General features: G+C 56.7%; 1 protein-coding gene across 5 annotated transcripts in view; it reads right to left on the bottom strand.

Moving 5' to 3' along the window:
- Positions 1 to 22,616, bottom strand: part of ATP11A (ATPase phospholipid transporting 11A) — a 104,703-nt gene that overhangs the window by 14,639 nt on the left and 67,448 nt on the right. For all 5 annotated transcript variants that reach the window (XM_027558013.1, XM_027558018.1, XM_027558015.1 and 2 more), the window contains exons 12-25: positions 22,058 to 22,255; positions 21,243 to 21,416; positions 20,486 to 20,649; positions 18,468 to 18,539; positions 17,384 to 17,457; positions 13,906 to 14,009; positions 10,751 to 10,932; positions 7,838 to 8,089; positions 6,291 to 6,465; positions 5,175 to 5,277; positions 4,780 to 4,925; positions 4,189 to 4,248; positions 3,598 to 3,725; positions 1,460 to 1,595 (exon numbers count right to left, since the gene is read on the bottom strand). In XM_027558013.1, the coding sequence (XP_027413814.1) occupies positions 1,460 to 1,595; positions 3,598 to 3,725; positions 4,189 to 4,248; positions 4,780 to 4,925; positions 5,175 to 5,277; positions 6,291 to 6,465; positions 7,838 to 8,089; positions 10,751 to 10,932; positions 13,906 to 14,009; positions 17,384 to 17,457; positions 18,468 to 18,539; positions 20,486 to 20,649; positions 21,243 to 21,416; positions 22,058 to 22,255 (1,968 nt within the window). The remainder of the gene's footprint in view (positions 1 to 1,459; positions 1,596 to 3,597; positions 3,726 to 4,188; positions 4,249 to 4,779; positions 4,926 to 5,174; positions 5,278 to 6,290; positions 6,466 to 7,837; positions 8,090 to 10,750; positions 10,933 to 13,905; positions 14,010 to 17,383; positions 17,458 to 18,467; positions 18,540 to 20,485; positions 20,650 to 21,242; positions 21,417 to 22,057; positions 22,256 to 22,616) is intronic.

Here is a 22,616-nt window from a genome sequence, read left to right as displayed (position 1 = left end):
CTCATGGACTAAACACGCATCCGGGCTTGCTCTAAACCCCTGCCATCGCCCTGCGTCTGCCTGAGCATCCGCCTGCTCGACTTTAACTCCAGGAAACCGTCCAGCGGGAGGAGCGACTGCAGGGGGCGAGGGTGATGCCCGGAACCGGGACCTCGGTGCTCGGGACACGGAGCCTGAGCTCTGCAAGATGCACACGGGTGCGTGCTCAGTGCGGCCCCAGGGAGAGCTCCGTGAAGACACAAAGAACCAGAGACAGCACGAGCCAGCCCCACCATCGCTGGCGGCACCCGAGAACCACTCAGCTAAACCCGGAGGACGAAGGCTCTAAAAATGGGAAGATTTCAGAAAAGTGCAGTAAAGCTCTGAAAAACCCTCAATTTAGTAAACGCTGGTTTAAGTTACAATGAGAGACAACAGCCCTTTTCAGCCACGAGAAAAAAGGAACAGAGAAATTGATGGGCAAACAAGTTGCCCAGGACACACAGCAAGACTCAGAACTTCAGGCCAAACACACAGAGGAAGAGACGGCAGAGAGAGGCGCCCCGTCCAGCAGGATGAGCAGGGGACCTCTGCTCAAAGCCCCCTTCTGTTTCGTTGACCCCGGGACACTGGACTGGAAGCAGGATGCCCGGGGCCGCAGCCTCCCGACTCTCCAGGCAGCAAGGGGTCGGCCATGTTCAGAGCACTCCCCCAGCCCCATCCCGCCCCAGCCGCACCCGCCTGTGTGCCTTCCTACTTATTTAGGGCAAGGGAAGAGCACACAGATCAGAAAACATTGCTGACACGGCGGGCGATCCGGCACGGAAATCCAGGGAGACGTGACCCAGGTGGACACACACGGTCTCCGGGCCGACCTTGCTCCCACAGATGTGGGGGACGGGCTAAAGGCATCTCTACTGACAAAGCACACAGACGGGGTCACGCTGGAAAATATTTTCGAGAAATATTTTATTCGGAACGCACTCCAGAAACACAGAAGACACACCCACAGACGTCTTACCATATGTGTGTTGCTGGTCATTATCTGAGAGTGGGAAGGAAGCCGCGGCAGAAAAAAAAGCGAGACACAAATAAAACAACCCCCAGAGATTATGCAAACACCCAGAGAGCTGAGTGTCTATCAGAAACTACACCGTAAGCTGCCCATCGCTAAGGAAACAGAACGTAAGCTAAGGACGTGAGCAAACGCTAAAGTGGGTTAAATACCAAATTATTCCCCAAATTAAATAAACCACGTCCTGATGACTGAGTTGGACCCCGAGATAAATAACTGACGGTGAAATACAAGCTATAAAAGCTGGACCCCGCCCACCCCGAGAGGGTGTCCCTGAAGTCGGCAGAGCCCCGCCATCGGGTCCGCCCCATCTGCAGCGGACACCCAGACGCCGACCCATGGGCCATCCCGCGCTTCACCCCCAGACCCTGCAGCCCCGTCGCCGCGGCCCAGCCCCACACACACCTGCCCGTTGCTGGTCACAGTCGTGTTTTCAAACATGAAGTAAGCACCGAAGAAGAACACCAGCGCGTTGAACAAGCCCAAGAGCGTCCAGTAGATGAACGCGCGCCAGCGGAGGAGCGCGTTCTTGGCGATGTCCCTGAGGGAGCAAGAGGTGGGGACGTGTGAGGCGCCCACACGGATGCGCCCACCCGGCGCCTCGCCGCGTCCCGGGGCCCCTGACCCACTGAGGGCCTCGGGACGGCAGAGCCAGGGGCCGGGGGGCGGCAGGAGAATGAGGCCCAACACCTACTCGGCCAAGCTCCGGCGGGGGGCCTCGGCAGCCTGGCCCCGCACACAGGCCTCCCGGTCCCCACTCGTCTGTCCTGCTCTCGGCAGACCACAATTCCACCCGCCCGCTGACCAGCACCGCCGCGAGCCCAGGGGACCCCCTATCCCCGCCCATCTGTCCCGCTCTCGGCAGACTCGTCCCCACCCACCCGCTGATCGGCACACGCTGTGAGCCCGCGGAGCCCAAGGGGTGCAGGTGGGCCTGAGGTCTGCACACCCCCAGGCCACACGTCACACTCTGCGGCTGCTGGACACACCGCCTGCCACTGCTCTCAAGACCACACCTGGCCCCGGGAGAGCCTGGGGCAGCTCGCAGCACGCAGCTCTCCTGGCTGAAACCACTGTGTTGGAGCACTGAGCATGGAATGACCGTGAGGGCTGACGGGAACGTCCCAGCTGACACGGGGGAGCGGCCAGCAGACACTCGCTTGAGGGCCCTGGCAGCAGAGGCAAACTGCTTTTTAGACACAGCGCTGTGCTACCCAGGGGCCTTCCTGGACAATTCCTGCTTGAAGCTGTGCTACTCAGGGACCTTCCTGGACAATTCCTATCTGAACGTTTTATTCCTCAAAGTGGACTGGGAGACCGCCACGGGCAGAAAGAGGGTGGGGGCCACACTCCTGCTTCCGGAAGTAAGGACACAGGGCGTGAGGCACCCTGGCACCCACCAGTGACTCCCTGCACCTGTCAGCTCAGCTCGGGAGGAGGAGCTGCAGGACTCCCCAGGGAGTGCGTCTGAAACGGGCTGTGTTCCCCTATTCCCTAGACTTCCTCCCGTATGGCCAGATGCACGGGACGATCCAGGCTTGCTCTTCTGTCGCCTGCAGGGATGACCTAGGACAGCAACACTCCCAGATCTCATGTAATGGCCGACCTCTCTGGCGAAGGCCACGGGGCTGGCAAGGGGTGTGGGTGGAGGGCCACACACGTGCACAGGAACAGGACTGGCGACACCGGGGCAGCGCGCGCGAGGGGCGGGTGGGGTGTCGGGACCCAAGCGCAACCCTGTCCTGTGCCCCACGGGGGCTCCAGACAAAACCCCCAGGGAGCCTCTCTACTCTTCCTTACAGCCACGTGTTCAGTCGCTCAGTCACGTCCAACTCTGTGCGACGCCCTGACTGCAGCCCATCAGGTGCCTCTGTCCGTGGGATTCTCCAGGCCAGAACACTGGGTGGGTTGCCATGCCCTCCTCCAGGGGATCTTCCAGCTTGGGGATGGAACCCTGGTCTCCTGCTCTGCAGGCAGATTCTTTACCAACCGCACCCCCTGGGAAGCCCTTACAACCACACGTGCACCTAACGTGTTCTGGAAATAACACGTCTAATGTAAAAAGCACAACGGCAGCACACTGGCGCGGCCGGAGACGCTGGGGTGCAGTTCTAAAACAGCAGAAGCGTCTTTTCCTTGTTATAAGAGATACTTCTCAGCAGAAAAGAGCACCCTGGATCAGCTCTGTTAACTTTCTTTCTCCCTGGGTGGAACCCACGTGACTCTGCCAGGATCCACCGGGGTCACGGGGGTAGACACCGTCATCCCAAGCTCTTTCACAAGGATCACAGGGAAACACAAACTGGCTGAATGTGTACATTTCAAATGCAGCGTGAATCCTCTCTGTTTGACTTTGGAGAACATTCACTTAAGCCACACTGCTTCCCGTGTGAAGTGAAGAACCTTCTGGGGAGGCACGTGTGTCAGCTAACTGGATGGTCTGGGGTTTTGTTTTTTTGTTTCTGGTCTTTAAGGACTTCAGCCCGGGGTGATCTGCAGGCTGCCCCGTCCTTCTGGCATCTGCGGCACGGAGCTCGCGGTACCTGTAGAGGGCAGGGTCCCTCTTGAGCGTGTCCATGGCGACGTGCTGCTCCATCAGGCTGTAGAGCAGGATGGGGAGGGAGGTGAAGCTGATGTTGTAGAGCGTCAGGTAGGCAGTGTCGTACAGCGTCTGCGGGGCCGAGAAGCGTGTGAGACCAGAGCCTGGCACCTTGATGAGGTTTTCGGGGAATTTGTTTAAATATGCACATGTATTTTTCCTCTGGAGAGGCCGACAAACTGGAGAATTCTCAAATGCACACAGTGCCACTCTTCTACAGAGACCGAGGGGCCAGGACGTTGTTCAAAGCATCGTGAGGTCGACTGGTCAGGATGAACGGCTGACCCCACCCAGTCCCAGTGGCTGACCCCACTACAAACTTGTGGCAACAAAAAGTTGCATCAAGCCTGCAGTTTGATCTCCATCTTCAAGCCTCAGTTTTCTCTGGTCTGGCTGCTTCGGGTGAAAACAGGTCAGTGGTGGGATGGGGGTCACCTGGCCTGCACACCCGCCGTCCACCCTCCACCCACCACAGCCACACTCGGGGACAGTGGGTGAGGCTCAGGGGAGCTCAACCTCAGGCCTGACGACTCACCTGCTGTGAAAACCCACAGAAGAACTGGTATAAAAACTGAGGGAAAATGAAGCAGACGTTCTGAAAGACAAGCCACATGCCTGTTAGTTCAAGGGTGCAGTGTCAGGGCGTCACCAGGTCCTTGAGAGGCTGTCCCATGACACACTCCACCCCGGGCAAAGCGCCCCTTATCCTCCAAGAAGGGCAACGACTCTAAAACTCCCCTCTCACTTCAGGGGCCCCCATGGTGCAGCCGGGACCAGGCCAGTCTCCCCAAGGTCAGAGCAAAGGGGAACTCCTAACAGAGAAATGAGGAGGCACCCTGGGTGTCAGTGGACAGCGAGGAATCAAACTGCACTATGAAGGAGGAACTCGTTCAAGGCCCCTCCTCGACCTGTGACAGTGTGGCTCTCGGTGGTGCTACGTTCAGTTCTGAGAGAAGAGGGCTAGGCGCCTCCTCCCGGGAATCCTCCCATGGAGCCCTTCCTTCTACTCGGGGACAAGTCACCCCTGTAGCCTTGGGGCATCACGGCCAGCCAGCCTTCCACCCAACCCATTACCTGCCCCGAGATGGTGAGAGGAGCAGACAGGTAGGACAGCCTACTTTCCTACCTTATAAAAGAAGTATTGCACAAGCTCGGATATTCGAATATAGTAAAAATGCCCATGAACCAGCAGCATCTTCTTTAAATGCTTAAACTTGGGTATCGCGTAGTCGCTGTTCCTTGCAGCCTGACGACCTTCCTTCCCAATGACGCCTGCAGGAAGGGAGCACATGCGCCACATCAGCCCTCCTCTGCCCCTCGCAGGGGGGCGCGGGGACGGGCAAAGCAGGGTTAGGCTGAGCTGCTGCTGTGGGCTTCCAGCCCCGAACGCTCTGTATCACAGGCGCGCCCTAAACGCGTGTCTGAATCCTACAGTCCTGCCTGGTCTGTGTCCCCCCTGGTCCAACTGAGGGACAAACCCCGGTCACTGCGAGAAGCAGGGGGCAGAGCCCAGGGGCTTACCGATGCCCACGTGGGCCTCCAGGATCATGCTGACATCATTCGCTCCGTCACCAATCGCCAAGGTGATCGGGTGCTCCTTTGAAAGCTTGATTAACTTAACAATCTGGAAAAGAAGTGAATGCAGACTTTCTCATCTGTTTTATTTTTGCAAAGGTCATCCACTAACCAGGAAGAAATGACAAAGACGTCAAAGTTAGTCAAGGACGATGAAACAATTAAGTGCTTAAACTGAATTATTTATTATATTCAGTACATTTTATCCATACAGGATAAAGTCTTTTTCATGTCAAAAGCAAAACATACTTAAGCATAAGCAGCTAAGAAATGAACGCAGGGGGATGAGAGGAGCAGGCTGAGCGGGAGGCTGAGGACAGAGACAAGAAACCCACGGAGCCATTTTCAGGGGATGCCCCACTCACGCAAATTTCGGGGATTCAGATTTAAATTCGGGTGGGGCAGTGTGTGAAGGATGCACTCCGTTAGAAGGTGGCGCTCTGCCAAGCTGCCTTGTACCAAGTATCTATTTTTTAAAATAAGCTGTTCTTTCAATTTTCAAATTTGTCATGTGTGCAAAACCAAATCTGATAGCTCAATGCAATGAATAATTTCCAAATTTTTAGTCTGTTTCTTTACAGTCTTTTTTTTTTTCCTATTTATGTGCATAAGTATAATGTTCCATGATGCAAGACAGGAGGATGAGGGAAAAACTATGGCTTGTCTTCTTTATTCAAGACTGAAACACTAATTGGTATAAAAGTTTGACAAGTCACTTAACCCCAAAGGTAACATGAGAAGACAAAACAGCACTCTGTTCCCTTCCGGACGTCACTACATAAGGTCGATGCAGCTCCCAGGCACGCCTGGGCCTCCTGCGGCCCCGCCCCCAGCACGCCTGGGCCTCCTGCGGCCCCGCCCCCAGCACGCCTGGGCCTCCTGCGGCCCCGCCCCCAGCACGCCTGGGCCTCCTGCGGCCCCGCCCCCAGCACGCCTGGGCCTCCTGCGGCCCCGCCCCCAGCACGCCTGGGCCTCCTGCGGCCCCGCCCCCAGCACGCCTGGGCCTCCTGCGGCCCCGCCCCCAGCACGCAAGGGCCTCCTGCGGCCCCGCCCCCAGCACACCTGGGCCTTCTGCAGCGGGGCCATGCGGCAGCAAAGCACAGCGCTGCAGTTCCGGCAGATGTCCAGGAACAACTCGCGGTAGTTACTGGAGCTCCCGTCCTCCCGAGGCTTCATGATCAAGGACAGCGCGGCTCCGTCGATGATTAAACCGTAGTCCTGCATGTCGGCTGAGAGTCTGTCAGATCACAGAAGCCAGAGACATTTCTCAGTAACCAAGTCAGAGAGATTCAAGGAGACTAGCTACTCTGCTGCTGCTGCTGCTAAGTCGCTTCAGTGTATCCGACTCTGTGCGACCCTAGAGAAGGCAGCCCACCAGGCTCTGCCGTCCCTGGGTTCTCCAGGCAAGAACACTGGAGTGGGTTGCCATTTCCTTCTCCAATGCACGGAAGTGAAAAGTAAAAGTGAAGTCGCTCAGTCACGTCTGACTCTTAGCGACCCCATGGACTGCAGCCCACCGGGCTCCTCCGTCCATGGGATTTTCCAGGCAAGAGTACTGGAGTGGGGTGCCATTGCCTTCTCTGAGCTACTCTAGGGGATACCTATCAATGCTACAAATTCAGGAACAAGGATTAAGAAAGTGGATTTTCTTCTTTTGTCAATAATAAGACAGTCTAGACTCGTGGCTGCAAGACCTTTGACTACATTTTAACATTATGTGTGAACTTAATGTTCTCATTTCACTAGGCAAAGCAAACAACAGTTACAACTGTGGATTCCTGGGCAGGTCGAGTGCAACAGCAGGAGAGCATCCATCCCGCCATCCGGAGAGGTCGGCCTTTTCTCCCGACCCCCAGACAACTCAGCCCCACAGTCCTGACGGCCACAGCTGGTAACTCCTTGCTACTCTGCCTGTCTTGGGAAGAACATGGTCATGATACTTCTCTTTGCTGGGTTTCAAAATTACAAGAAACATCTCTAAGCCCCAAAAGGAAATCTGCAGACCAGGTAAAGGGAAATAGCTTTGTACTATTTATGAATGAATAATTTTAAATTCGTATATGATTAGAGAGCCCCATTTGCTTTTCCTAAGTTAATGAAAATTTAAGTTCAAATGAACTCTAATCTCAGATTGTGCATCTAAGACCAGCAAGGACAATGTTGATAAAATGTGAATAAATTGCTGAACATTCTTGGAAAAAACAACTCTTGTGTATTGACTATTTTTTCTCACTTGACAAACGACCATGTGTCATTGTCCCCCCACACCCACTCTGGCAGAGGCTCCGAGGAATCCACAGCACGGCCCCCAGGTATCACAGAAATAGGTGGGCATCGCCTCACACCCGAGAGTGTGTAAGTCAATGAATCAAGCCTCTCTGTATCCTCTATCAGCGGTCTGCCAGTGAGCATGGGCGCACGCGCACACACACCCTCTACGCAAAAGACACATCACAGTTGCTAAAAAGACAAGGCTCTGGTCAGGATCTCGACTGCAGGACACTGTCAGGGCCCAGAGGACAGAACTGTGTCTGCACAAGCGAGGGCAGGCCACTGCCCTGCCCGTGGAGGCCACCCTGCCTCTGCAAACGCCCTGGACGCCCGCCTACCCTGAGAAGTTGTCCCGGGTGAGGCTGGCGCTGGAGCGCAGCACCGTCTTGCTCAGCTCGAAGAGCACGTCGTGCAGGCTCTGCTCCTCCAGCCGCTTGGTGGTGACCTCGAGCAGCTGCGTGTTCCTGCGGAAGAGCTTGCAGGCGTAGCAGGTGGCGGCCGCTGTCTCCATCTTGTCGCCCGTGAGCACCCACACCTTGATGCCCGCCTTCTGCAGCGCCTCGATGGTGTCGGCCGCCTTCTCCTGCAGCCTGGGCGGGGGGGCACAACACACCCTCATCAGCAAACCAAGCAAACCAAGCTGGAGAAGTCCAAGGACTTGGGGTCTGCTACCCTGTCTTGATTTTCACCCCCAAGTTAAAAGGCACCCTGGTGCTGACCTGTGATTTACTGTAAAGGACCTGGAGCTATTCCCAGGTGGCTCAGATGGTAAAGAATCCAACTGCAACACCCCAGGTTCAACCCCTGGGTCAGGAAGATCCCCTGGAGAAGGAAATGGCTGCCCACTCGGGTATTTTTGTCTGGAGAATCCCATGGACAGAGGAGCCTGGCTACAGCCCATGGGGTTGCAAAGAATTGGACGTGACTGAGCGACCAACACTTTGACTTTCACTTTTCACTTAGCTTTTTACAACAAAACGCTTCCTGATACCACGGGGACGTCAGATAATCCACGGGGACGGGTATTCAGGAGCTAAATGGCATTTGCTGAGCACATGGCTTTCTGTCTAGCAGGACTTGCTGCTCAGAGATTTGGGGCAATTATAAGGAGACCCCTCACCAACACCAACCGGGAAGTCAGGACCAGGGAAAACGGGGCCTGGCAAAGAGGTGACATGCACCCCCCTTTTCTTTGTGCATAAAATGTCCTAATTTTGCCTCCTATCCAATTGGAGCCCAGGTTCGCCTAAAGAACGTGAAACAGGAGGATGCCAGCCGTGGCCTGGGACTGGCTGACTGGCGTCACAGGCTCCCTCAGAGTCAGATGCTGCAGGAAGCACTTGCCTGACACGTCTTGCCTTTGCCAAAACCTCAAGGGAGGAGGACTGTGTGATGACCCTGTTCTACACGTGGAGAACGCAAAGCTTGCAGAGTTCACAGGACGTGTATGAGGATAAACAGCCCTCTTGACCTTGGTGAGGCTGTCCTGCCACCCATGGCAGTCTGGCATCACAGCCACGCCTGCCTCATGGCGGGGGCTGGGGGGTGGGGAGGGGAGGGCTGCCCTGTCTTCTAGGTCTTAGAGGCCTGGCTGCTGACATGCGTGTATCAGGGGTGTGTCCTGTCTGTCCAGCGCGGAGAGGAAGGAAAGGAAAGGATTCTAACTGCGATGATCTGGGTAGAACCTGGCGGAAACTTCCTACTATTCTAGACACACAAAAAAATCTGTGATTTCATCATTGTTTTAGGAAAAAGTAAATGAGGTTCAAAGGGATCTGCAAAGGTTAAACAGAACCACTTCAAAGCCACCCGCTCACGCGTCCCGGGGGTCCACTCTCAATGTCCTGAGGTCCCAGCTCCCCACCGAGGCCAACAGCTCCCACAGCACCTGTGAGGCCCTCGGCTGGCGAGGGTCCCTCTGCCCATGAGAGCCTCCCCCTCCGCCCATGAGAGCCTCCCCCTCCCCCCTACTTCCTCCAAAGACCAGTCCTCCCTCCCCAGACAAGCAGGCCCCTTCTGAACACCCTCCTCATCCTCACACACGACCAGTCACCAAGCTGTCCGTGACCGCAGCTGCTCTGTGCCAAGACGTGCTTCCAGGAGCAGAGGCGTCAGGACTTAAAATAAGAACAAAACCAGGCTGTCGGCCAACTGTCTGCTGAGACCGAGGACCCGGGGAATGCCGACCCCCAGGAAAAACGGAGGTTTTGAGACCAGGATCTAAATCCTGGACCAATGTAGACCTCCAAGACCTTTAAACTGAGGGGCTTCCCTGGTGGTCCAGTGGTTAAGACTCCCCTTGCAACGCAGGGGACACCAGTTCAATCCCTAGTCTGGGAAGATTCCACATGCCGTGGAGCAACTAAAGCCGTGCGCCATGGCTAAGGCCGTGCTCTAGAGCCCGGGAGCCGCGACCGCTGAAGGCCCTGCACCAGAGTCTGTGCTCGGCAACGAGAGAAGCCACTGGAGTAAAACCACGCACGGCGACGAGAGCAGCCGCCACTCGCTGCAACCAGAGAAGGCCCTCGCGTGCAGCCACCAGGCCCCAGCGCAACAAAGATAAGTGAGCATTAAATAAACAAACACTTTCAAACGCGCTGGGAAACAGAAGCTCAGTAATCTCAAGTTCCTGTCCCATGCTTTTAAGTTGTGGTATTTTTTTTCTCTTTTCTTCAAAATAAACTATAATCTGTTCCTTTCACTGTGTTCTTCAGACAACACAGTGGACAGAGGGCTCTTTCCTGTCCCTTGTGCAGAGTCGGGACAGGTCAGTCCTTCCTGTGCAGAATCTTGAAAATCTGTAGCTGGTAATCTGAGCAGCTATTATGGTGAGTTTTTGCAATCTTCTACTTCATTATTTTGAATTTCTTCAGTGAGTCATGACAAAACTGTTAAGGTCTAAAGTGTTTACACTTGTATTTGGAAAGAGCTAGGGACTCATTTAGGAAGAGAATCAGTTACTGATTCCATTCTAAAGAAGAACGGAAAAGCAGCCCTGTACCCTGACTGTCCGAAACCAGGAGTGAAGTGCTGGCGCTCCTGGTCTCTCCTGGCAAAATGCGACTCACAGGCCTCTTACTGGTGGAGAGTCAGGGATCACCCAGGCCTGACCCGTAAGCCCAGCGCGCTGTCACCCAGGGCAACTGGAGAGCCTGCCCAGGCAGACGATGCCCCCACCCCCGACCCTGGGCAGCCCCCGCTCCCCCTTCACACTATCCCGGTTTCTGAGAACAAGCATGGTGCGTCTTTACCGATCCTCCACAGCTGTGGCGCCGAGCAGGACCAGATCTGTCTCTATTTGCTCGTAGGCTTCTGCTAATTTCTTGTCTCGGTCCTGAAGCGCCACCTTGGCGTCCTGCAGCAGCTCGCGGATGCCTTCGTACTCTTCCGGGATGAGTGTCTTATAGGCCACACACAGGGTCCGGAGCCCCTCCTGCCAGACACACAGCAGTGCTGACTGTGGGCCCGAGGGTCACTCCTGGAGCTCACACAGCAGCGCTGACCGTGAGCCCGAGGGTCACTCCTGGAGCTCACACAGCAGCGCTGACCACGAGCCCGAGGGTCACTCCTGGAGCTCACACAACAGCACTGACCATGGGCCCGAGGGTCACTCCCGGAAGCTCACACAGCAGCGCTGACCATGGGCCCGAGGGTCACTCCCGGAAGCTCACACAGCAGCGCTGACCGCGGGCCCGAGGGTCACTCCCGGAAGCTCACACAGCAGTGTTGACCGCGGGCCCGAGGGTCACTCCTGGAGCTCACACAGCAGCGCTGACCATGGGCCCGAGGGTCACTCCCGGAAGCTCACACAGCAGTGCTGACCGCGGGCCCGAGGGTCACTCCCGGAAGCTCACACAGCAGCGCTGACCACGAGCCCGAGGGTCACTCCTGGAGCTCACACAACAGCACTGACCATGGGCCCGAGGGTCACTCCCGGAAGCTCACACAGCAGCGCTGACCATGGGCCCGAGGGTCACTCCCGGAAGCTCACACAGCAGCGCTGACCGCGGGCCCGAGGGTCACTCCCGGAAGCTCACACAGCAGTGTTGACCGCGGGCCCGAGGGTCACTCCTGGAGCTCACACAGCAGCGCTGACCATGGGCCCGAGGGTCACTCCCGGAAGCTCACACAGCAGCGCTGACCGCGGGCCCGAGGGTCACTCCCGGAAGCTCACACAGCAGTGTTGACCGCGGGCCCGAGGGTCACTCCTGGAGCTCACACAGCAGCACTGACTGTGGGCCCGAGGGTCACTCCCGGAAGCTTTCCCAACATCCGCTCTCCAGCGACAAAGCGGAGAACCAGAGACCCCCACCCACAGCACCGGTCATCTGCGGCTGAGCCACTCGTGTGCGCATTGAACACACGCAGGCACGACCGACCGAGCGACTGTGAAGTGTTCAGTCAGACTAGTGAGCATGGGAATACACAACACAAACCAGGCCATCGAAGGTAAGACTTTAGTAATAAAGGTAAGAGGAAGTAATCCGAGCTGTCCCAGAATGCGGATGGAGTGGACGGTCAGCAGAAGCGTTAGGAATAAACGGAACCTTGTTTGTCAAAGCAGACATGGGGCTTCCCCACATGGAAACACGGAGCAGAAATGCTCTTCTCTCCTCCTCCTGCTAAGTACTGATACTACTAAAAACCTGACACTGTATATAAAACAACACTGATCCACAAGCCAGACAACCACATTACAAGGAAAGATAGTCACTATCTCCTATAAACAAAGGTGCAAAGGCCTTCAACAGAATCTCGGTAAACTGAATCCAACAGTGTATCCAAATGATGATCTACACGGCCAAGCGGGGTTTATCCCAGGAATGCAAGGCTGACTCAACACACGAGAATCAATGTCATATAGACACAAATAGAGTAAAGGAGGAAAGTCTCGTATGATGAACTCAACAGATGCAAAAAAACAAAAACAAACTCCAGCATCTGACAAACCCCAACCCCTTTGCATGATTTTTGTTATTTTTCAGTCGCTCAGTCATGTCCAGCTCTCTGTGACCCCATGGACTGCAGCACACCAGGCTTCCCTGTCCTTCACTATCTCCAGAGTTTGCTCAAACTCATGTCCACTGATGACTGGTAATGTCAGCCAACCATCTCGTCCTCTGTCGTCCCCTTCTCCTGATTAAACCACTCAGTAAACTAGGCAGGAAGGAACTTCCTCAACCTGATTAAAGTCACACACGGAAGCTCAGCCAGCGTCACACTCAGTCAGGAGAGGTGACAGTTATTCCCCCTGAGGTCAGGGACAAGGTAAGGATGACTGGCTCCCCATTCCTACTCAACGAGGCACTGGCAGCCTCAACCAGAGCAAACAGGCAAGGAAAAAAGGCATCCAAGTTGGAAAGGAGGAAATGGTGATAGGATTTTATACGTAGAAAACTCAAAGGATTTCACACACAAACACGCTGGAACTAGTGATGGACGAGTTCGGTAAAGGTGCAGAATACAAAGTCAGCAACAAAAACAGCTGCATGTTCTGTACACCAACTATCCAAAAGAAAACAATCTAGAAAGGAAACTGAGAAAACAACCCATTTACAATAGCATCAAAAAGAAAAAAATACCTAAGAATGAGCTAAACCATGGAGGTGGGTGAAGGATTCGTAGACCGAAAACTACAATACGTTGCTGAAAGACGTCACGGGAGACCTAAGCAGGCGGAAGGTGTCCTGTGTTTATGAATTCCAAGACGATATTCTCATGATGACAATACTATCCAGCATGAACTACAGATTCTGTGCAACCCTGATCAGAATCCCAATGGCATTCTGAGGGAATGGGAAAACCCACCCTAAAATTCACGTGGAATCTCAAGGGACTCAGAATAACCAACAATCTTGTAAAAGAAGAACAAGGCTGAAAGATGCACTCACGTGTCCTGATCTCCAAAGTCACGGGAAAGAGATAAGTAACCAAAACAGTGTGGTCTCAGCGTAAAGACAGACAGAGGCCAACACGACAGACCTGGGAGCCCAAAAGGGAGCGCCTGCGTGTGTGGCCGCACGACTTTTTACAGGGATGCCAAGGCCGTCCCACAGGGAGAGAACACTTGTTCAACCAGTGGTCCTGAGACAAACCTCTGAGGGCCTAAGAACAGACTGAGTACTCGCTTCAGGTGAAATGTGGGAGAAAACGAACAGGTCAAGTTGCAACAGAAAGTGCCAGTCCCTAGAAATCCTCGGGACGGAGCTCCCTCTCCAACAGCATCACACTGTGCTTGTCATTCTGGACGCAACGCACGCCCCTCCAGCCACCAAACGCCAACAGAAGGCTGCGGGGGGCGGTGCCCCGCTGGAGGGTACGCGGCTCCCTCTTGCCGCCCACCCACCCCCACCCCCCGCCACGGGAGAAGAGGCACAAGAACCCCCCCAACTCCCCTGCGTCTCACCACTGCGTTGCGCTCCACTCTGGATTGGATCTGGTCCACTTTGCCTTCTGTCACTCGGGGAAATATGGAAGAATCTGCTCCTTTGCAAAACAGGTAAATTTCTCCTAGAAAACAAGGTGAGAAGACTTTCATCGACTCACGCTATGGGGAAGATACCTTTCAAACGATGCTTTCATTAAAAACAAAACCAGGGGCAGTAGTGCCGAGGCTGTTGCAGAAATGTGGACGGACCAGTTGACCTGTGAACTCGGGAGAAAGTCAAAGCCACGGACTCCCGCCCCCACAAAGCCTCCTCTTATTCCAACAACCCCAGCGTCTCAGGGAAGTCGGAAACAAGGACACTGGCTCCGGGCAGCCTTCCTCCCGTCACTTCCACCAGCTCCCTGGCAAGGATGCGAGTGAGGGATGAACCACCGCAGGACCGGGCTGGGGGTTGGGCGTAAAGACGCAAGGGTGTGGCCAACCCCAAATGGGCAGTGAGCTGCTGGGGCACCGGACGTGACCGTCGGACCATCCTCTGCGTGCACAAGAGTTACAAGAAGAATCTATGATACTACCCCACCCCCCACCTGCTGCCCCAGTCACTTCACATGTCAGTGCTGGGGGGCAGGCTCCTCCCCCCTCGAGATGGAAGGCTCTCCCTTAGGCAGGTTGGGATGAAGGGCACACGGCATCCACGCCGACCCACAGGTTGCTGGCACCGGGCTCCTCTTTTACAAGGAATCTCTTGGCCTGCAAAGCACACAGCTCTGCTTGTGTAAACACCGAGGGGCTTGTCTCTGGAACCTGGGTCTCTTCCGAATTTGTCTTCAGACAGAAATCTTGAACGCCGAGGAGAAGCCTGCACACTCTTGGCCCTTGACCCAGGACTCCTGGTCGTGCGCCCGGCAGCCTGGCACGGAATCCACGCGGGCACCAGCTGTGGTTTCCATGCAATGCTCACATGTCACATGACACAGAACAAGTTCTGTGGTGCAGCCAACTCTGCATAGTGATGCAGTCTTGAACAGTAATTCTTTGTCCTAAAAAATCCCAGAGGGCTCATGGTAATGGCTTGTGAATGACTGAGATTTCCCACCGTCCTGATCTGTCTTCCCTCTGTACCCGCTGGAGTGTGAGATGCGTTTAGCCTAAAGCTGTGGTCAAGCAGACAGAGAACGTCCAGAGTGCAAGGCGACACGTAAGGGCCAGAGAAGACAGCACTGGGCAGCGGCTTCAGCTCCTGCTGCTCCGGTCTTGTAAAGGACTGAGAAGTGACGCCTCCAGAGCAGTACCCGCACACGGCTGTGACTGACTAGGTGGGCACCTGGGGTCGGGCAGCGCCCGTGGCTGCAGCGGCTTCCAGGGCGGGTCGCTGAGCTCCGGGCCGCAGGGGCTCTCGTCTCCGTCCTGCCCAGGAGGCTGTCACTCTGTGCGGCTGGTGTCAACGCCGGGGAGGAATCACTGCTTAGAGAACAACTTCCTTAATTAATGGAGAAGGGAATGGCAACCCACTCCGGTACTCTTGCCTGGAGAATTCCATGGACAGAGGAGCTTGGTGGGCTGCAGTCCACTGGGGGGTCACAAAGAGTCAAACACAACTGAGTGACTAACACTTTCACTTTCACACTTTCTTTGATTAAACAGTCAGTGTCTCTGTGGATTAACTGCTGCCACCGTGGGTTCCAACGGCCCGGCCTCTCCCATGAAGCCCCGAGAGGTGCCCCAGGAAACCTCCTCGAGGAAAGGACTTTCAACAGCTCTCGGTTTCCACAGCCCAGCGCCTGCTCCAGGCTCGGCCACGCTGTTCATGGCCAAAGTGGAGCAGTTTATGCAGATGCTGTCATCCAGCCCCAGGGGCGAGCACGGTGCTCCAGGCAGCCCAGGAGAGGGTGCGGACGGGGCGGAGGATGGGGTGTGAGCAGCGGGGGCGTCGCTTCCCGCCACGGTGGGCGTGACAACCGGCTCGCAGACTGCCCCCGAGACGGTTCACCTCCTAGACTACACATCTGTATGCGGGCAGTCGCAGGACAAGGAGCCTGATGGTGTGAACCTCAGCAGCCAAACACCTTCACCCTGGATAAGCCGAGCGCTGCCCAGAGGCAGCAGAGGCAGCACAGGCGACCGGGACTCATCTCCAAACACGATGGGCAGTGCGCTTCCCATGTCCCGCCGGCCCCGTGGCCACGTGTTACAGGACCATCGACATAAAGTACTTGAGCTTTCACGGTGCTCACTGGTGTGAGTCTCGTGGGTGGAGCTGTCACGTCTGACAACCGGTTGGAGGCGAGGGAGCCATGCGGGTCAGAGAACCGGCCCCAACTTGCCCGTGTTCCCCAGGGCATGGAGCCTGGTTCCTGGGGTGCGGCTGAAAGATGGGCTTCGGCAGCCGCCTCGACGTCCCCACCAGCTCAGGAGACAGAGCAGGCACTTCTGGTCAACACAGTGTGAGGACCCTGGTGACGTGGAACCCTCCCACGCGCCCTCGGCCGCCTTCAGGCTGGCTCTGTTTATAGTTTCAGGGCAGTGTCTCCGTTTGCCCGCTCGCCGGGCAGGTTTCCAAAGAGAGAAACATAGCCTGGCATGGTCTAGTTTCAAGAGACAAAAGCAAGTAGGATCCCACATCTCTTGGTAAGATGCCACGGGAAATGGAGTTAGACGCCGAGTCCAGCGATGTCTACCGCGCGCCCGGCACTGCGGGGGCGGGCACGCTGCTGCCCAGTGTGGCGCCCTGTTCAGGACGCCTGCAGCCCAGAAAGGACGGGAGAGCTGACAGTCCATCAGGCTGAGGAGACCACGGAGGCCTCCGACAGGTGGTCAGGGAGGTGTCCTGGAAGAGGGTCTGAGGTGGGGGGGTCCAGACCAAGGGAGGGTCTGAGGTGGGAGAGTCCAGACCAGTGGGGGATCTGAGCGGGGAGAGTCCAGACCAGGGGAGGGTCTGAGGTGGGAGAGTCCAGACCAGCGGAGGGTCTGAGGTGGGAGAGTCCAGACCAGGGGAGGGTCTGAGGTGGGGGGGTCCAGACCAAGGGAGGGTCTGAGGTGGGGGGTCCAGACCAGGGGAGGGTCTGAGCGGGGAGAGTCCAGACCAGGGGAGGGTCTGAGGCGGGAGAGTCCAGACCAGTGGGGGATCTGAGCGGGGAGAGTCCAGACCAGGGGAGGGTCTGAGGTGGGAGAGTCCAGACCAGGGGAGGGTCTGAGGTGGGCGGTCCAGACCAGGGGAGGGTCTGCGGCACGGATGGGGTGGGGGACCCAGGACGCAGGCTGCCTTGTGTGTAAACTGAGGGGTGGGTGAGGAGTTGACCTCGGGATGGGTCGCCAGACTAAGCCAGCCTAAGATGCTGGGGCCCAAACAGGGCTGGAGGTGAACAGCTAGTGCAGATGTGTCTCTGTTTAAAGGGAGAACAAATGGTTAAAGCCTTAGAGCCTCACAGACTTGAGGCATCAGAATAAAGCACAACCACAGGGACCATTTGACAAATCAAAGGAAAGGAATTTCCACCTGTAGCAGACTTGACGATTACACTCATCCGCCTTCTTACTGAGTCGAAACTCAAGATTTCCAGCAATTCAAACCTGAAAGAGAGATTGAAAACTCGTTTTGACGTTCACGTGGCTCCGTGAGTCACAGCATCTGGGTAACGACCAGCCTCCCCTGCAGGTGACACGGCCCCTGAAGCAGCGGGTGGGTGTCAGCCGGGCACGGCGTGAGGCTGCCCAGGAATCTCCGGCCGCACCGAGCGGTGGGGATGGCCTGAGAGGTGCTCTCACCTGCCTGTCCAGCTGGAGACCAGGAGCCGGACAGCAGGGTCACTGCCCTCCCAGGGGTCACACCACAGCGCCCAGAGGCCCCCAAGTGCTTTGGGGAGGAGCCGCGGCTGACCGTGGCTGGAGAACCCAGAAGCCCCTTCTGGAGTCAAGGGTTCACCACCTCCCCCACACCCTGGGAGTCTACTTTTCCAGAACGGAAATCCTGTTCTTTGAGATCATCGTCACCAAAGGTTATATTCCTTACCAACTGCGCCATCTCCATGACAGCCCAGTAATGCTTATTACCAAGGAGAGACGGACAACCCATCGTCCAAGTCAAAATCGAGACACACCATGTGTCCTCGGGGCCAGCACTTTCAGACTGGACAGTCCCCGAAGGTCGATATGGAAAGTGAAACCCCCCGTCCATCTCCTGCTCAGTGTTTCTACAGGACCCCACGCTCCACGGCCTGGAACGGGCTCTGAGGACACAGGGTCCCGGGACCACTCCAGGGGGAGGGCTTACGTCTTCCCTCTTGTGGGGGTCAGAGCATGGCCTCGGGGTGTCAGAACGGACTAGAAGGTTCCCGAACTCCTGCAGTGAAACGGACACCACATGGCTTCACCCAAGCCTGTTGGACGCTGCACCACCACCCAACCGCGCCCCTAAGCGTCCAACTCAGACTCCCAGGGCGTTCTGGCAACGTGCTTGGGGTCGTTACCGAGAAGAGGGAGGAAGAGTCATGGGAAAAGTACAGAGAATTTGGTATTTTCTCCGGTAAGAAAACACTGGGAAGACAATGCTATATTCCCCTCCCATCCAGGGGTGTCCTCACCTCTCGACGTCATTGTCCCTGTTCAGCAGCTCCATGTAATTGTCCTTCAGCCTCAGGTACGTGAAACCAAATCTGCGGGGCAGACAAACCCAGGGGTTAATGTGGACCTCTTTCCTCCTCACAGATACTTCTGTTTCGTACTTTGGGAAAGCTTTCCTTTTGGAGAAGAAATGCTTCTAGTAAAACGGAGACTGTAAGCTGCGTGGCGAAGTCAGTGCTGAATTTATTCACTGTCTGAGAAAATTCTCCACGAGCCCAGGGAACTGGACGTGGGAACGGCCGCTCGGCGCTTCACACGTGATGAGCTGCTTCCTACTGGTGACGCTGCAGGGCAGCAGGTCTGGGGAGTGGGCCCTGTCTCTACTATCAGGGGGGCCCTTCAGAGGTTACGACGTCAGAATTAGGACTCTGGGAGCCTGTCAATCTCCAGGCGGACGCTCGGTCTACTGACAAGGAAACCACAGCCCAGCTCAACACGGGGCCGCAGGGCACTCGACTCCTGACGTGCATCCAGCACCGGCAGGCGCGGGAGCTCCGCCCACACCGGCCCAGCGACGGGCTAGAGCAAGCGGCCCGGCTCCTGGTGCAAGGAGCTCACGGGAGGAGGACACACACTCGAGCAGCAGCAGCCCTGACAGCGCGCAGGCGCTGCAGCCCGTGGGCCAGGGCCCGCTGGCCCGGCGGGAGCTGCTGCCGGAGGAGAGGCGGCTCAGGGGCGGTCCCTGCGACTGAATGTGCCTTACTGCCTGAGCGCTCATTTTCCAAGAGACAGATCTCACTCGCTCTGAGAACTCTCCCCTAGGTGCGCGTGAATACGTATGTTGAACACACAACACACACACCTGATTATCACTGTCAAATTGCAGGAAAAATGCAGCATTTAGTCCACGACAAAAACACGGTTCCAATTAGACTAGGGGTGTCCGATGCCCATGCTCCGAGGGCAGTGAAGGGGAAGGTAAGAGCCCTTGCTGATTTTTTAACTGAAGGCGGCTGACTCACTCTATGGTGAGTTTTTAACTGAAGGCGGCTGGCTCACTCTATGGTGAGTTTTTAACTGAAGGCGGCTGGCTCACTCTGTGGTGAGTTTTTAACTGAAGGCGGCTGGCTCACTCTGTGGTGAGTTTTTAACTGAAGGCGGCTGGCTCACTCTATGGTGAGTTTTTAACTGAAGGCGGCTGGCTCACACTATGGTGAGTTTTTAACGGAAGGCGGCTGGCTCACTCTATGGTGAGTTTTTAACGGAAGGCGGCTGGCTCACTCTATGGTGATTTTTTAACTGAAGGCGGCTGGCTCACTCTATGGTGATTTTTTAACTGAAGGCGGCTGGCTCACTCTATGGTGAGTTTCAGATGCACAGCAGCGTGACTTGGTTCTTTACGCAGCTCACATTCTGCTACAAGTTGTTAGGAGGCTCTGGCTTAGTTCCCTGTGCTGTGCAGTGAATCCCGCACCTTCAGAGTTAAATCAGGGTCATCGGCGATGAGAACGGGATGACATGAAATTACCATCTGGAGAGAAGTGTTCTCCCAAGTGTTTGCGTGGAGCCCCGTGTCAGGAGGCAGCAACAATGCCCAGTAAAGAGACGTGAAGGAGCTGGCGGGACAGGACTCACAGGAGCGAGCGGTGAGAGAGCTGCAGCATCCAGCCCAGCCCTTCTCATGCTGTGGGACCCTGCAAGTTGCTTGACCTCAATTTTTTAGGATGGATGAGGAAGACTTGTCATAAAGGATTCTAAGACTGCATCTTAAAAACGTCTGTGAGTGTTTGCAGGGGCCTCTAGTTTATGCAGAAGTTAGGAGGGAAACCACCATCTAAGACATCAGGAGGAAGCCACATCCACTGCCTGGGGATCAGAGGACGGCCTGAGCCCAGAGGCAGTGGCCGCCTGGCCCCCATCCCAGCGGAACGCCCCAGGCCCAGGGGCCTGGTCAGGATGCTCCCAGGACACGTCCACGGTGACGGTGGACAGCGCCCAGGACACCCAGCCTCCAGGACCAGAGTCGCCCGACACGCACCTCTGGATGCCCTCGACCAGGGCCACCTCGTCGGGCGAGGACGAGATGTATGCAGAGCGCTTCCCCGAGTCTGGTGACTTCTGGGGCCCATCCACCTCATCGTCATCCTTCACCTGGATGGTGTGGCAGAGACAGAGGGCCCGGAAAAACAGCTCCTCCCGCTCCTGAAACACAGCACAACGCACAGCTCTAAGCACGTCCACTTAAGACAGAAGGAACCCAAACAGAAGACGACAACCAACACGGCCGGGCCTGCAGCCGTCGGGGGTGGGGAGCGTTAGCTCTGCCCCTGGGGGTGGCGGCGGAGTCCAGGCCAGACGAGATGGATGTGGACGCAAGGAGGCGGCAGGTTCAAGTTTCTGGAAGGGCCTCCGGGGTGACTGCTGACGAGGGCAACGCCCCTCCCTGAGGGAGTGAGACCTGGAGCTGCAGCGGCAGGCTGTGTGTGTGCGTGTCCACGTGCGTGCGTGTGCACAACTGTGCAGCTTGTGTGAGCACAGGTGTGCCCGTGCCTGTGACTGGGTCCCTGTGAGTGTGTCCATGCGTGAGCACGCACTCACTCTCAGTGTGACGTGAGCGGTCTCCAGCCCCAACGAGACGGCCGGATTCACTGGGGACGCCCGCGGGGATGCCTGCACCCACATCTTTCCTTCCTGCGAGTCCCAGACCCCGGGACAGGAGGTGCCCTTGCTGTGTCCTGAGACACGCCCGTGGGAAGGGAGGGGGCAGGACGAGGGCGGGAAGCACGAGCACCTACCCGCCCACTGGCGCCCGGGGAGGCGTCGATCATGTCGATGGCGGAGGCGTCGGGGAGCACCTGGCCATTGCAGACGGCGTGCGGCACGCACACGTGGCCCTCCACACAGCACTCCTTGAACTCCATGTTGTTCTCCGTGAGGGTGCCCGTCTTGTCCGTGAACACATACTCCACCTGCGGACGCGGCTCTGCTGCCAGTGCTGCCCCCGAGGGGCTCGGACCCCCACCCTCTGTCCCCTCCACGGTGCTCCTGCTCGGGGCTCCCACCCACGTGCCCTGTGCAGGGCAGGTCCTGGCTATCACACCCACTTAGCAGGTCAAGGCAGCACAGAGCTCAGGCCCCAAGCTGGCAGACTGGACAGCTCAGTGGAGGGGTTTTGAACTCTCTTTATGCCAGAGACTGAAGCTCAGTCTCACTCTGCCCACCCTGACAGTGATGACCTCGGGCCATGAGGCCTGAGAGGATGGCTGGGGGAGCTGAGGGCTCACTGCCAATTCACCCCAATCCAGGCCCCCGAAACGCAGAATCAGCACCACTTAGAAAGGCCACGGGTGAGCCAGTGTCGGTGAGTGAACGTCACGAGTCTGCCTAACCTGTCGACACAGAAGCACCACCTCTGTCACACAAGGAGGGGGAATCTGCTGCCGTCTTTCGGGTGTAAGTCGTATCTGCTCAGGGATGGCAGCGTCCCCCTCCGAACACCCAGGGCGTCTGCTGCAGGCTGAGAGTCACATGGCCTCTGGAAACCCAAGGACGCAGGTGCGAGGGGCTCCCCCACCAGCCAGCGAGAGAAGACAGCTCCGGAGACACTGACCTGCCCCAGCTCCTCGTTCAGATCCGAGGTGTTGACCAGCGGCCCTTCCCCCATCTCCTCGTCAAACATGTCCTCGTCCCAGGTGAGGAAGTAGGAGCCCAGGAACTTCTGCAACTCCACGGTGACGTACATGGACACGGGAATGATGTAGTTGAAGAGAACCATGAAGGCCAGGAAGTCCGTGAAGGCTCTGAGGAACTGAGACGGCGCAGCGTGGTCACCGCCAGCGCTGCACAGCTGGAGCTCAGCTTAGCTGGCCCAGCTCAGCAAGTGCTGCTTTTGAATACAGGTGCTTCAGACCCAAAGGTGAAGACCACCTGGGCGTCGGGGGCCGCCTGCTTTCCTCTGTCCGCCCACTTGGGCGCCGAGGCTGGCCCAGGACGGGAGCGGCCCCACACCTGTGCTGCTGATGGGCGGGGTCGGGGGACGGCCACCTGTGAGTCACACCTGGAGACAGTGGGGGCCTCCCGCCGAGAGCCCGGAGGACACCAAACAGTGGATTACTGTTTCCTCTGAGATTCCAGCAAATGACCAAGCTTAGGTCTGGATAAGCGGCTTT

Source organism: Bos indicus x Bos taurus, chromosome 12 (assembly GCF_003369695.1).
Source record: "Bos indicus x Bos taurus breed Angus x Brahman F1 hybrid chromosome 12, Bos_hybrid_MaternalHap_v2.0, whole genome shotgun sequence".
Classification (NCBI taxonomy): Eukaryota; Metazoa; Chordata; class Mammalia; order Artiodactyla; family Bovidae; genus Bos; species Bos indicus x Bos taurus.
This window is presented reverse-complemented; position numbering and strand designations above follow the sequence as displayed.